Source organism: Balaenoptera musculus, chromosome 6 (genome assembly GCF_009873245.2).
Source record: "Balaenoptera musculus isolate JJ_BM4_2016_0621 chromosome 6, mBalMus1.pri.v3, whole genome shotgun sequence".
NCBI lineage: Eukaryota > Metazoa > Chordata > Mammalia > Artiodactyla > Balaenopteridae > Balaenoptera > Balaenoptera musculus.
Window position 1 is genome coordinate 37,039,640 of NC_045790.1, and position 12,596 is coordinate 37,052,235.

Here is a 12,596-nt window from a genome sequence, read left to right on the forward strand (position 1 = left end):
TTATTTTTCTTCATGGCATTTAATACTATCTGATGTAATAGTATGTTTGTTTACTGCTTTTCTCTCTACTAGTTTTAAGCTCCATAAAGGATGAAGCTTTGTCTTTCTTATTCGCTGCTCTATACCCCATACTTGAAATATGCCTGGCATATAGTAGGCACTCAATAAATATTTAATGATTGAATGAGTAGTATTCAGAAGTTCTCATGGTAAGTAGGAAGAGATAGTGAAGAAGTCAAAATATTTAATCTTAAAATATTGACAAGATGCAGCTCTCTATGAAATAAAAAGGATATCCTGGATTTCTTAAAAATAGTGCTATATCATCATTTTGTATTTTGCTTTAATACTCTCTTCAGTTTATTTAATACCTTTGATTTCCTTTTATGGCTTATTTTTGTTCAGAAGATGATCCCCTTGGAGTGTATCAGCAATTGGGGAGGTGTATGATTTTATTAGCTTACTTTATTTCTTTGACAATCTTAGACTTCCAGTCAGTCTGAGTGATCTTATGTCCCTCTTTGCATGTTGCTAATATACCTTGCTATTTTTTAATATAGCTTAAAATGCATATTTTATATTCTCCCTGTTTCTGATTTTCCAAAGTAATAATAGATCATTTTTATATGGTAGATGTTTAATTTCTTTACCTCTATAGTCTATGTGGTGTATTTACATTGATATCAGCATGGAATTTTTAAGGTACTTTGAAGCATAGAATTCATGTTAAAGGGATTAAGACAACTCTCTTTGTTTATCTAGAGTCAAAAGATAAATGTGAGGTGGGGGAAAAATTGTGAGAATTTAAGAGAAGGAGAGTCCAACCTATCTGGAGCCAAATTCCAACATATTCTTACCAGCAGTGCATACAGTCTGAAGAAAAGAGAAAATTATTGAGCTATAGGACTTTTCTTTACCATGAAATCTCACCAGGTCACATGTCTCTCCAATAGGATACATTTTCCTTTATTAGTTATCTAGTGCTTAATAACAAATCTTCCAAGTATGAATGTCTTAATCCAACTATAATAATTTGATATCTTTCACGGTTTCTCTGGATCAGGAATTTGAAGGATTTGGCTGGGAATTTTTGGCTCAGTGTCTCTCCTGAGGTTGCATGCAGCCAGATACGGGCTGGGCTGCAGCCACCTGAAAGTTTCATTAGAGCTGAAGGATCCACTTTTAGGTGATTCTGTTATAAAGCTGGCATATTGGTACTGGGTATTATGAAGAGGCTTTACTTTTCACATGGGCCTCGCTATGGGGCTGCTTGAATATCCTGACATCATGATGGGTTTTCTGCAGAGTTGAGCAATCCAAGAAAACCAAAGCAGAAATTGCAATGCCTTTTATGGCCTAGCCTTGGAAATCACACTCTACCATGTTTCTTGGCCAGTCCAGATTCAATATGGAAAGAAACTAGGTAAAACTATGAATACAAGGAGACAGTAAGTATTGGAGTCCATCTTGTGGGCTGACTTCTACAACTTTCATACTTAAAACTGTCTCTAGGCAGAATTAGAAAGAGAGAAAGCAGAAACTTATTTCCCCAGTTGTGAATGTCTACTTTATCAGTCTCTCTTAATAGTATTTTTCTGCTCTCTGAACTGCTAATCAAAATCAACAACATCCAGCCCTATGGTACCTTAGGGAGAATTCAAATGATATTCAAGTAGATATGAAGGAGACCTAAATAGAATACACTCAAAGTACTTTTTTCTTTTCTTTCCTTCTTCCTTTTTTAAATTTAATTTTATTTCTTTTTCAAATATTAAGCTTGGTAAAATTGACCTGTTCTCATTTAATATTAGAAAGGAGAAAAAAATGACATAGCAATAATTGTACCACATTTCCTTAGTCCATTTTCTCTTCTCTCCTAAACTGTCATTTTCTGGCTTCACTCTCCTCAAATCTCTAAGCCTCCTCTCCTCTCACTGTCAGATGATGACCTTGCCTCTTAACTCCTTAGCAGTTAGACCCATTTTTAAATTAACTTTCTTACACATGTGTTGTGTACTCTCCCTCACTTCTATCATTAGGAAAAAATTGTCTGCGCTTTTAGCTGCTGTCAGCCCTTCCCCTCATGTACTAGAATGCATCATCTCTTAATCATGGAAACTTCTCCAGCAACTGGTTTCTTTCTTTCCTCCATTTCCAAGTTTTTCTTTTTGGGGGTTGTTCCTATCAGCTTAAGAGCATGCCATTAATTTTCCCATTTTATTATTTTTTTTTACTTGACCTCACATTCATCTCCAAATGTTGCCCATTTTTCTCTAACCTTTTAAGAAAGCTCCTCAAAAGAGTTATGTATACTTGCAATCTCCAATTCCTCCTCTCCCATTCTCTCTTGAAGCAACTTCTTTTAAGCTTTTTATTCTCATGGTTCCACTGAAACAGCTCTTGTTAAAGGCCAGTAATAACCATCATATTGCTATGTTTAAAGGTCAGTTCTAAGTCCTCTTTTTACATGACTTATCAGTAACATTTGACACAACCAATCACATCCTCCTGCTTAAAATATTTTCTCCATTTGGCTCCCAGGCACACAGTATACTCTCGCATTGTCTACCTGTAACAATGGCTGCTTGTCTTCAGCGTGTGTTGTTCCTTCTTGCTCACCTATCTGATCTCTTCACAACAATATATAACAGAAACAATTACAGAGTCTCAAGAGTTTATAGAATTGATGTCTCTACAGAAAAAAAATCTTGAAAATTAGTATCATTTAATTGGAGAATTTGACATGCTCTCATTTCATGACACTCAAAGGAAAAAAAAAAGGGAATCCAAAATATATGGATAACACAATTATAATGCTCAAATAATACAGACCTGCTAAAAACAAGCCCTGGCTGATTGTTACTCAGGAGGACCTCCCTGCTCCCTTGCTGGGAATTAGAACTGAGTGAGTTGCCACACCCACTCTCCAAAACAGCCTTCTTTCTACTATTTATGGGATTGTTCACGGTGCTTACATACAGTCTTACTCAGAGACTTAGGATCTTGTGGCTTTGTTTACATTATTTTGTTTTTATTGTTTGTTTTTCTCTGTTAGAAGAAAATAATAGAGAACTCAGGAAGGATTCCATTACCTCTAAGGAGAAGAGCAGCCATTTCAGCAGCCACTAGTCTGTAAAGGTTTTCCCATCTGCCTACAACACTGGATATGTACTATGGGTGTAGAAAACCAGTGGAGAAAGAGATTAACAGTATGAGTAGGATCTAGCATTTTAGGTGGAATTACTGGACATCTGTGGGTTAGGACAGAAAAACAAACTCATTACCAAAGTTTTGCATACCAGTGGTTCTGGTTATAGGTAAGATGTGTGGAAATTTAAGTTTGAGGTTTCCAAGAAATTCTGGTTGTCAATAAATAGTATATACACTTTAATGTTTAGAATATATTTACTAATTAATGTTAATTCTAAGTTAGACTATGCCAATAGTAAAGAGTTGAGAAAGATTAGAAAGAAAGATAAGAATATTCTGTATAGGGAATGTGAGTATAAAAGTAAAACACTTGATCAAATAAAAATACAAGAGTTTTATAGTAGACTCATAAAGACTTGCCTTAGCAAGAACGATAAGTGACTATCAGCTAGTTATTTACTTTACAGCCCTCAATTAGGTTTCGTTGTTATTTAAAAGATGAGTAAGTACCAGTATTATATTATTAGATGAGAAACCGTAATAACAGTTCTTATGAAAAACACCTACCATTTTGCATGTAGAATGTCCATTATCTTTAGCAATGCAAATCCTCTGTTACATTTGAATTAAGTATTTGCATTATAGTATACTCGCTTTTTCTTCACTTTTATCCCTAATTCATAATTATGAGCATTTTGCTTAGAACAGGATTAGGATCATTGTTATTAGGAAAACATTCTTTCCTATTTAGAGTTAATGAATTCACTAGAGATTTTTGCCCTCCTGATGATTACTTGATTAGGTACACCTGGAAAATCATTAAAGGAAAGAGCCGGAACAAGAGGGATTCTTTTTCTTTTTGCTGTTCAGACATGTGCAGGCATGTCTGAGGATACTAGGGACACTCAGGCTATAGAAATCAAGCTATTTATTTAAAACATGAATCCGTGACACTCACTGACACCTGTGTTCCCACAGCTGAGATCAGAATCCTACTGCATTTAAACAGAGCAGAAGCTGGGGCTAAAATAATAAGAGAATAGTTTTATTTAATAATTTAAATTGCTGATTTTAGTGATAACCACCTGTTCAGATTTTCTTATCCATAGAATGAAGAATGGTATGGGAAATTTGATCCTTCTATAGTAGTATCATTGAGAATTTTCTTTGTAAGTGGGTACAGGCAGCATAATCAATTGGAATATTGTTGAGATGAGGGGTGGCTAGTATGTATATCTTCTAATTTTAGTGATTAATTAAAGCCTAGAAAGATAGGAATTCAAAAGAAATGTTTTCCAAAAGAAATTGGATAAAATAAGCTAATTAACACATTTTAATTTAATTAATCAATATTTAAATAATTTATTACATCTCTCTTAGTAGAAGACATTTTCTCAGGCATAGTAAGGCAGAGTGTTATTAAAAAATTATACAGGCCCTGTCTCTATACTCTCATTCTGTAATTGTGGTAATTTATGCTTTGATATGTACTTTTGGTAGTCAAAAATATAATCTCTATAAGGATATTTTTTAATATAAATGTCATGCATGCTAGTCATAGTAATTTATTAGATCACCTTTGGGGATTAGTTGGGAGTACAACATTATATTACAAGTAAATTTAGTGAGTCTGTGGTCTTGGATGTAAATCAGTGCTACTAAAAGTGAAAAGAATCCTATTATATAGAGAATGAAAAGTGGAATTCTATATTTATTTGTTTGGTCTTATTTCTCAATTAAATGACAATAATAAGTGTTGGAATTACTATTGCTTCAAATAATATGTAGAACAGGATAATATTTGTGTTAGTAAATGTTTGATTAAAATTATTTGAACTAAACTAAGTATTGAAATATAGCATTATTTTGGGATTTCAGTTACTTTTGATTAGGTGAAATTGGCTAGCAATTAATATTAATGGTGGTAACTAGCTTATACCTACTGTTAAGGGTGTGGATAGTGAGTTGAAAAATAGTGCAATAAGATATTAAACTTATTTATTTATGCAATAAATTTATTAAATAATGAGGCTTTAGGAGATAGTTAATTCAGATTTTGTTTTGAGGCATCATACTTAAGGTAGGAAAGCAATTTTTAAAGTTGAAATGTATTGAGAATTTTGATGTAAAAAACTGTACATAATACCAACTACTCTTACAAGAAGTGTTAAGCCTATAGCAGCTTTCTGGGGTGCAAATATAAAATGTAGTGCTTGATGTTAGGTTAACATTTACTTTTCAAAAAGCATTATAATAAACAAACATAATATTATGCCCATTAAACATTGTAGCAAAGTTATATGGGATAAATTAAAAGACTTAGAAGAACTATTATAAATGCTAGTGAGAAGTTTATATTGATAGAGTTATTAGGTAATTGTTATAACCCATAATCTAAGGTGTCAAAATTATTTGTTTTATTGTTAAACTACATAATTTTACTCTTATAAATCTTTTTTGAATTAATTTGTAGGCTGAGTCTGTGACTCATAGTATAAGAATAGCATTTATTTATTTATCTATTTATTTATTTACCATTTTATTTATTTACTTCATCTATAGGTTGATATCCTAAAAAGTCCAAGTTAGTGTTAGTAAAAATAAAATATGGGGTCAAACAGTAAAAATTTGATTGAGACTAGGAAACATTCTGTTGTAAATTGTAAGAGGGACAGTTCTAGATTTTCAAATACAAATTCATATGGATTTGATTTTTCTGTATATTGGTAGTAATTGTGGTAACCAGAATGTGAAATTACTAATATAGATGCTAATATTGTTAAATAGTCCTGAGTTGGTTGTACTAATTAGTACAACAAAAATAGGATCAGTATCAGTACACTGTTATATAAAGAAATAGATGATAATTAAAAGGGTCAGCTTTAGGGTCAGTTTCAAAACTGAAGTGAACAGATGTAAAGTAAAAATTTATTTGCCATATAAAACATATAATTGGGGAATGTTTTACCATTTCCGTGAAATCCATTTTTCAGAAGTAATACTGAGTCATAGATGCATTCGTAATTAGTGTATGATGTTTCATAATAGGTCAAATATAAACATCTATGATGATAAATAGTGTTTGTAGTATTTGTTTTCTGTGTATTTCCTTTAGACCGTGGGGGCTCCGGTGATGGATACTACAGCAGCTGGAAAGGGAAAAATGTTAAGAAATGATACTTCTAATGAATTTAGCAGTTTAGTAGTTTAATTCATGCTAATGATTAGCCTCTGTCAAATTTTGGCAGAAGGGCTGCACTTGAGTGACTGAAAGCTCAAAAATATCCTGCAATAAAATATTTCTAATACATTAAAGAGAATTACTTCATATTAAAGTTCTTTTTGTACAACTGATGTATGGGGATCTTGGAAAGTATCTTCTTAGACACTATCCCTTCATTAATAACATACTGTTAGTGCATTGTTTAATAGTCTGATTATTAATAGAGTTAATGATTTAAAATGGAATCTTTAACAGTGCAGATAAGGCCCCCTTTAGTGGACAGGAACTTAACTTTATTACACAGTAAGCATATGTGTGGCAAGTCATTAGGTATTTTCTGTAATTATAAGCTTCCTAGAGGGGTGAAGATGTGATTGAATTAGGACAACTGTAAACTCTAAAATTGTAAGAAGTATTCGAATAATAAACATGATTGAGGCTACTGATAGGAATTTACATTATTGATGTGGATCAACTTTCAAAGTATTCTAAACGTACTGTCTCAAGCACAGTGTCTATGAAGTTATGGTTTTAACCACAAAATTTCAGATCCATAAATTTTTTTTGTTTTTAATAAAGACCGCTTCTAGTAGATGTTAATGCTTCTCACTTTACTTGTCCTGGAAAAGCAACTGTTTTTAAACCTAAAGAAAGAATAGCTCATGGATGGACCATACTTTCTGATGAGGCTAATGTTTAGATTGGCAGTTCTATGAGGATTATTACATGACTATCAGTTTCTAGGAAATAAAATTCTCTGAGTTATAAGTCTGAATCAAAGTTAAGACCTTCATAGTCTTTATAATCATAAATTCCATTCATTGGCATCCTTTTGTTTCTATGGTTAGGAATGGGCTATTGTTTTTTCCCAATAATTAAATAATACATAATAATGAAAGAACAATAAGAATTAAGATAAAGGTAAGATGGCTTACACTGTTTCTAATTCTTAAGCACCTGTTGTGCTTTTGTGAGTTAATATTAAAATTAATATTAGATGCATAATGTATGTTAAAAGATAAACTGAGGCATATTAAAAAAATTAAGAATTTGAGCAACAATTGATTTGAATTGGGCATTGCCAAATCAGAAGTGGTTAGGAGTGCTTCATAACAGGAGGTTGGGGAGAGGCTTTTATAGAGAAAAGGTGGAAGGCAAAGTAAGGAAATTACTGATTGGCTATAGTCTGGAGTCTAGCAGGCTGTTTCTGACTGGTTGTCCTTAGGTTTTGATTTTATAACCCTGAGGCATTAATTGATTTTTGTTTGTTTACATAGGCTGTTACATTAGAGCCACATCAATCCAATGATCTCCTTGTTTAATTAATTTAATAATTCCCTCTTTGATCTCTCCGCCTCGGGTCGCCGCAGCCTCCGCTGCTTTCGGGCCTAGCAGCCTGAAGAAAAAAAAAGAGAAAAAGATAAAAAATTAAAAAAACCGAAAACGCTTTACTATCTTGAAAAAAAGCGAATCCTCCTCGGAGAACCCGCGGGGAAGTCACTTTTGCACGCTTCCGGCCTGCCCGACGCTGCCGCCAACGCACCTGGGCGTCCGTCGGTCCCCGCCCATCGGTCCGGTGGTGAGCCGCTCGCGCGCCCGCTTCCACGCGCCTCCGCCCGCGCCGCCCGCGCCGCGTGGCAGCCCCGCGCCCGCCACCTTCCCCCCCTCGCGCCGGCCTCTGCGTTTCACGTGTCCGCGCTGCCCTTTGCCGGCCCGGCGTGGGAGGCGGCTGCGCACTCCGGCCGCCTGGGGCTTGCTGAGTCGGCACCGACAAATACTTGGTTTCCCTTTTCCCTGGGCTGCTGTAATCTTAAACCGCCGGGAGCCCGAGGCCTATATTTATAGAGAAACGCACGTTCCGGAGGCCGCTGTGGGCACCACTGGCTTTCCTCTGGAAGAATTTTTGTAATTTGCAGGACAGTCCTCGTTTTAATTTTCTTCATTTTTTGAAATTGGGAGCTTCAAGATCAGGACAGCTGAAAATTACAAACTCCCAGGGAGGGCCATATTGTTTTTGAGAGCCGTTTGTCTGCGGTTTGGCAGTCTCGATCTCGTCCGAGCCGTCCCCGAACTCCTCTCCCGCCCTCGGAGCTGACTCCAACTTCTCTGAGCTTCACTGCCACCTGTGAGCCTCCGCACGGGCCACGGCTCGGAGCGGAGCCCCCTTTGTCCTGTGTGGTCCCTCTAAGAAGTCCTCCTGGTGGGGCTCAGGGTGCTGGGGGCTGGGGAGATGAACGCTGTGGCCAGCAGCTACCCCATGGCCTCCTGCACGTGGGTGCCCTGCACTACGACGTCACCGAGGTCATCCTGTACGGAAAGTTCAGTCCTGCGGGGCCTGTGCTGTCCATCCGGGTCTGCCGCAATATGATCACCTGCCGTGCCCAGGGTTATGCCTACGTCAACTTCCAGCAGCCGGCTGACGCTGAGCGGGCCTTGGATACCATGAACTTTGATATGATTAAGTTAAAGCCAGTCCGTATCATGTGGTCTCAGAGGGATCCTTCTTTGAGAAAATCTGGCGTGGGAAATGTCTTCATCAAGAACCTGGACAAATCTATAGATAACAAGGCACTTTATGGTACTTTTTCTGCTTTTGGAAACATTCTGTCCTGCAAGGTGGTGTGTGATGAGAACGGCTCTAAGGGTTATGCCTTTGTCCACTTCGAAACCCAGGAGGCTGCCGACAAGGCCGTTGAGAATGTGAACGGCATGCTCCTCAATGGCCACAAAGTGTTTGTGGGCAGATTCAAGTCTCGAAAAGAGTGGGAAGCTGAGCTTGGAGCCAAAGCCAAGGAATTCACCAATGTTTATTTCAAAAACGTTGGGGAAGAGGTGGATGATGAGAGTCTGAAAGAGCTATTCAGCCAGTTTGGTAAGACTCTTAAGTGTCAAGGTGATGAGAGATCCCAGTGGGAAATCCAAAGGCTTTGGCTTTGTGAGTTACGAAAAACACGAGGATGCCAGTAAGGCCGTGGAAGAGATGAATGGAAAAGAAATCAGTGGGAAAGTCATTTTCATCGGCTATGCACAGAAGAAAGTGGAACAGCAGGCCGTGTTAAAGCGAAAATTTGAACAGCTGAAACAGGAGAGAATTAGTCGCTATCAGGGGGTGAATCTCTACATTAAGAACTTGGATGACACCATTGATGATGAGAAGTTAAGGAAAGAGTTTTCTCCTTTTGGATCAATCACCAGTGCCAAGGTGATGCTGGAGGATGGGAGAAGCAAAGGGTTTAGCTTTGTCTGCTTCTCATCCCCTGAAGAGGCAACCAAAGCAGTCACGGAGATGAACGGACGCATCGTGGGCTCCAAGCCACTGTATGTCGCCCTGGCCCAGAGAAAGGAAGAGAGAAAGGGTCACCTGACCAACCAGTATATGCAGCGGGTGGCCGGGATGAGAGCGCTCCCCACCAATGCCATCTTAAATCAGCTCCAGCCTGCAGCTGGGGGCTGCTTTGTGCCAGAAGTTCCACAGGCTCAGGGAAGACCTCCATATTACACACCTAACCAGTTAGCACAGATGAGGCCTAATCCACGCTGGCAGCAAGGTGGGAGACCTCAAGGCTTCCAAGGAATGCCAACTGCTATACGCCAGTCTGGGCCTTGTCCAGCTCTTTGCCATCTGGCTCCAACTGGTAATGCTCCGGCCTCTCGCGGCCTCCCTATTACCGCTCAGAGGGTCGGGTCTGAGTGCCCGGACCGCTTGGCTATGGACTTTGGTGGGGCTGGTGCCGCCCAGCAAGGGCCGACTGACAGCTGCCCGTCTGGAGGTGTTCTTACAGCTGGGCAGAACCTAGTGCCTCGTGCTGCTGTTGCTGCCGCTGCTCCTCAGGCTGTTGCACCTTACAAATACGCCTCCAGTGTCCGCAGACCTCACCCTGCCATCCGGCCCCTGCAGGCACCCAAGCCTGCGGTCCATGTGCAGGGGCAGGAGCCGCTGACCGCCGCCATGCTGGCCGCAGCACCCTTCAGGAACAGAAGCAGATGCTGGGTGAACGTTTGTTCCCGCTCATCCAGACGATGCACTCAAACCTGGCTGGGAAGATTACGGGGATGCTGCTGGAGATTGACATCTCGGAGCTGCTGCACATGCTGGAGTCCCCCGAGTCTCTCCACTCCAAGGTGGATGAAGCTGTGGCCATCCTACAGGCTCATCATTGCCAAGAAAGAAACTGCCCAGAAGGTGGGCGCTGTCGCTGCTGCTACCTCTTAGACAAGGACAGACTGATTCAAAAGCCAAATAAACCCTCATGGAATTCAGCTCAAGGTTTGAAGACGTCCTAGCTTGTCCTATGGACCTCAGCACCAAGAACCACAAATCGCAAATTTAATAGGTCATTTTGTATCAAAAGGTCAATTATGACGCGCCTAGAATTTTTCAATTAAAAGAATATATTCTCTGGGTTCTGATGTGGCCCAGACAGTGTTAACTTTTTCTTTTTCTATTGTAAGTTTTGATTTTTTCCCCCCAGAAATTGGTTTTATTTGATGTACCCAAGTCTTGTTTCTCAATAAAGAAAAAATCTCCATTAAAAAAAAAAAATTCCCACTTTGAGTCATCCTCTAATACATGAGATATTGACCAAAAAAATTGGTATTAGTACCACTTTTATTCATCATCACAGTTAAGTTGCTCTTGTCTCATTGTAAAACTCATAGGTTATGATGTCAGATTCATAGAAGAATGGTTTTTTTTTTGTTTTGTTTTTTGTTTTAATGAAGGGCAGGGATCTGTGGATCTGCCCCTAGCTGGGTATCTGCCTCTGGTGTGTGGGCCTTGGAGTTGTTTTTTTTTTTTTTTAATATGATGAAAGCTTTTATTATTTATTTATTTATTTATTTTTTGGCTGTGTTGGGTCTTCGTTTCTGTGCGAGGGCTTTCTTTAGTTATGGCGAGCGGGGGCCACTCTTCATCGCGGTGCGCGGGCCTCTCACTGTCGCGGCCTCTCTTGTTGCGGAGCACAGGCTCCAGACGCGCAGGCTCAGTAGTTGTGGCTCACGGGCCTAGTTGCTCCGCGGCATGTGGGATCTTCCCAGACCAGGGCTCGAACCCGTGTCCCCTGCATTGGCGGGCAGATTCTCTACCACTGCGCCACCAGGGAAGCCCAGAAGAATGGTTTTTGCTGTTCATTGTGTTGTTCACCTTGTTTCTGTTTCTCTAAACTCACTGAGACCATCTGATGTACTGCTGATGGCTACAAACATGCATTTAAGACTTTTGAGAGAATACAGCTCAGGAGGGAGATTACAGTGATAACTATTAGGAGGATAATACCAAGATACTGAAGTATATTGCTTAGCCAGGGCCCTCATGAACCAAACCAGTTGGTATCAAATAAATCAAATAATGTATTTACCTAGAGGATATCAACCTCCAGGTTTTAGCCAAGTGGCTTGTTTGTTAATTTCTCATATTTGCTACAATACCAGAGGTGTTGATCCAGGTACAGAGGAGGTGTTTGCTATGGCACAGACTTCTCCTTTTCAGCCAGTAAGTACTCTAAAGCAATTCTATTATCTAAAAGCACCTTAGGAAGAAAGTCTAGAGACTTCTGTTGTGTGTTAAGGAACAATGTCCTCCCGTGCATTAACAGAGAGAAAAAGCAAGTAGCAAAAGGAATAAAGATTTCACATTAGAGATGAAGATATTGATTTATGATTTTGGAAGAGTTGTCCCCCTCAAGATGCCATCTGCTTCTGAAGAAAAACTTCCCTAGAAGTCAATTTTAATTTTAGATCTCCAGCTGGTGTTCAGTTCCAGGAGTCTGAAGGAGACCTTTTAAATTGGAGGAGGTGAAGCCAAGGGTCAGATCTCTGAAGTTTGGCTGTCATTTGGATAGTGAGGAGAACCTGGTATGGTCCCTTCCATGGAGTTCAAGGGAAGTCTTTGTTCTTAGTGATTCCAAATCAGAAGGATGGGAGATCCCGTCTGCAGGCTCTGGAGGGAGGGGGGTTTCCCAGCAGGTCCCACCATGGTCACTAGAACCTGTGGAGGAGGAAAAATAATTTCCCCCCTACCCTTTATTGTGAGTGCTTGGCTGAGACCCCTTTCTTCTGTGGTACCTCATAAATGGATAAGCTTATCCTCTACTGTGGCCATTATAATTCAAGATTATCTTCGGTAAGGTTAACCTGGTTGTTCAGCCTTAAAACAAAATTTTATTCCCCTGAGGCCTCAAACTGGACCCAGTCCAGCTTAAGTCAGACACATTCTAACCTTGTA

General features: G+C 39.2%; 1 protein-coding gene across 1 annotated transcript; it reads left to right on the forward strand.

The window, feature by feature from the left end:
• Positions 1 to 8,603: 8,603 nt before the first annotated feature.
• LOC118897097 (polyadenylate-binding protein 4-like) lies at positions 8,604 to 10,719 on the forward strand. Its single transcript, XM_036855918.1, is given in 5 exon segments — positions 8,604 to 8,634; positions 8,637 to 9,253; positions 9,255 to 10,338; positions 10,341 to 10,531; positions 10,533 to 10,719. Coding segments are annotated over 5 exon segments (1,977 nt in total). The 3' UTR covers positions 10,587 to 10,719.
• The last annotated feature ends 1,877 nt before the right edge of the window (positions 10,720 to 12,596 follow it).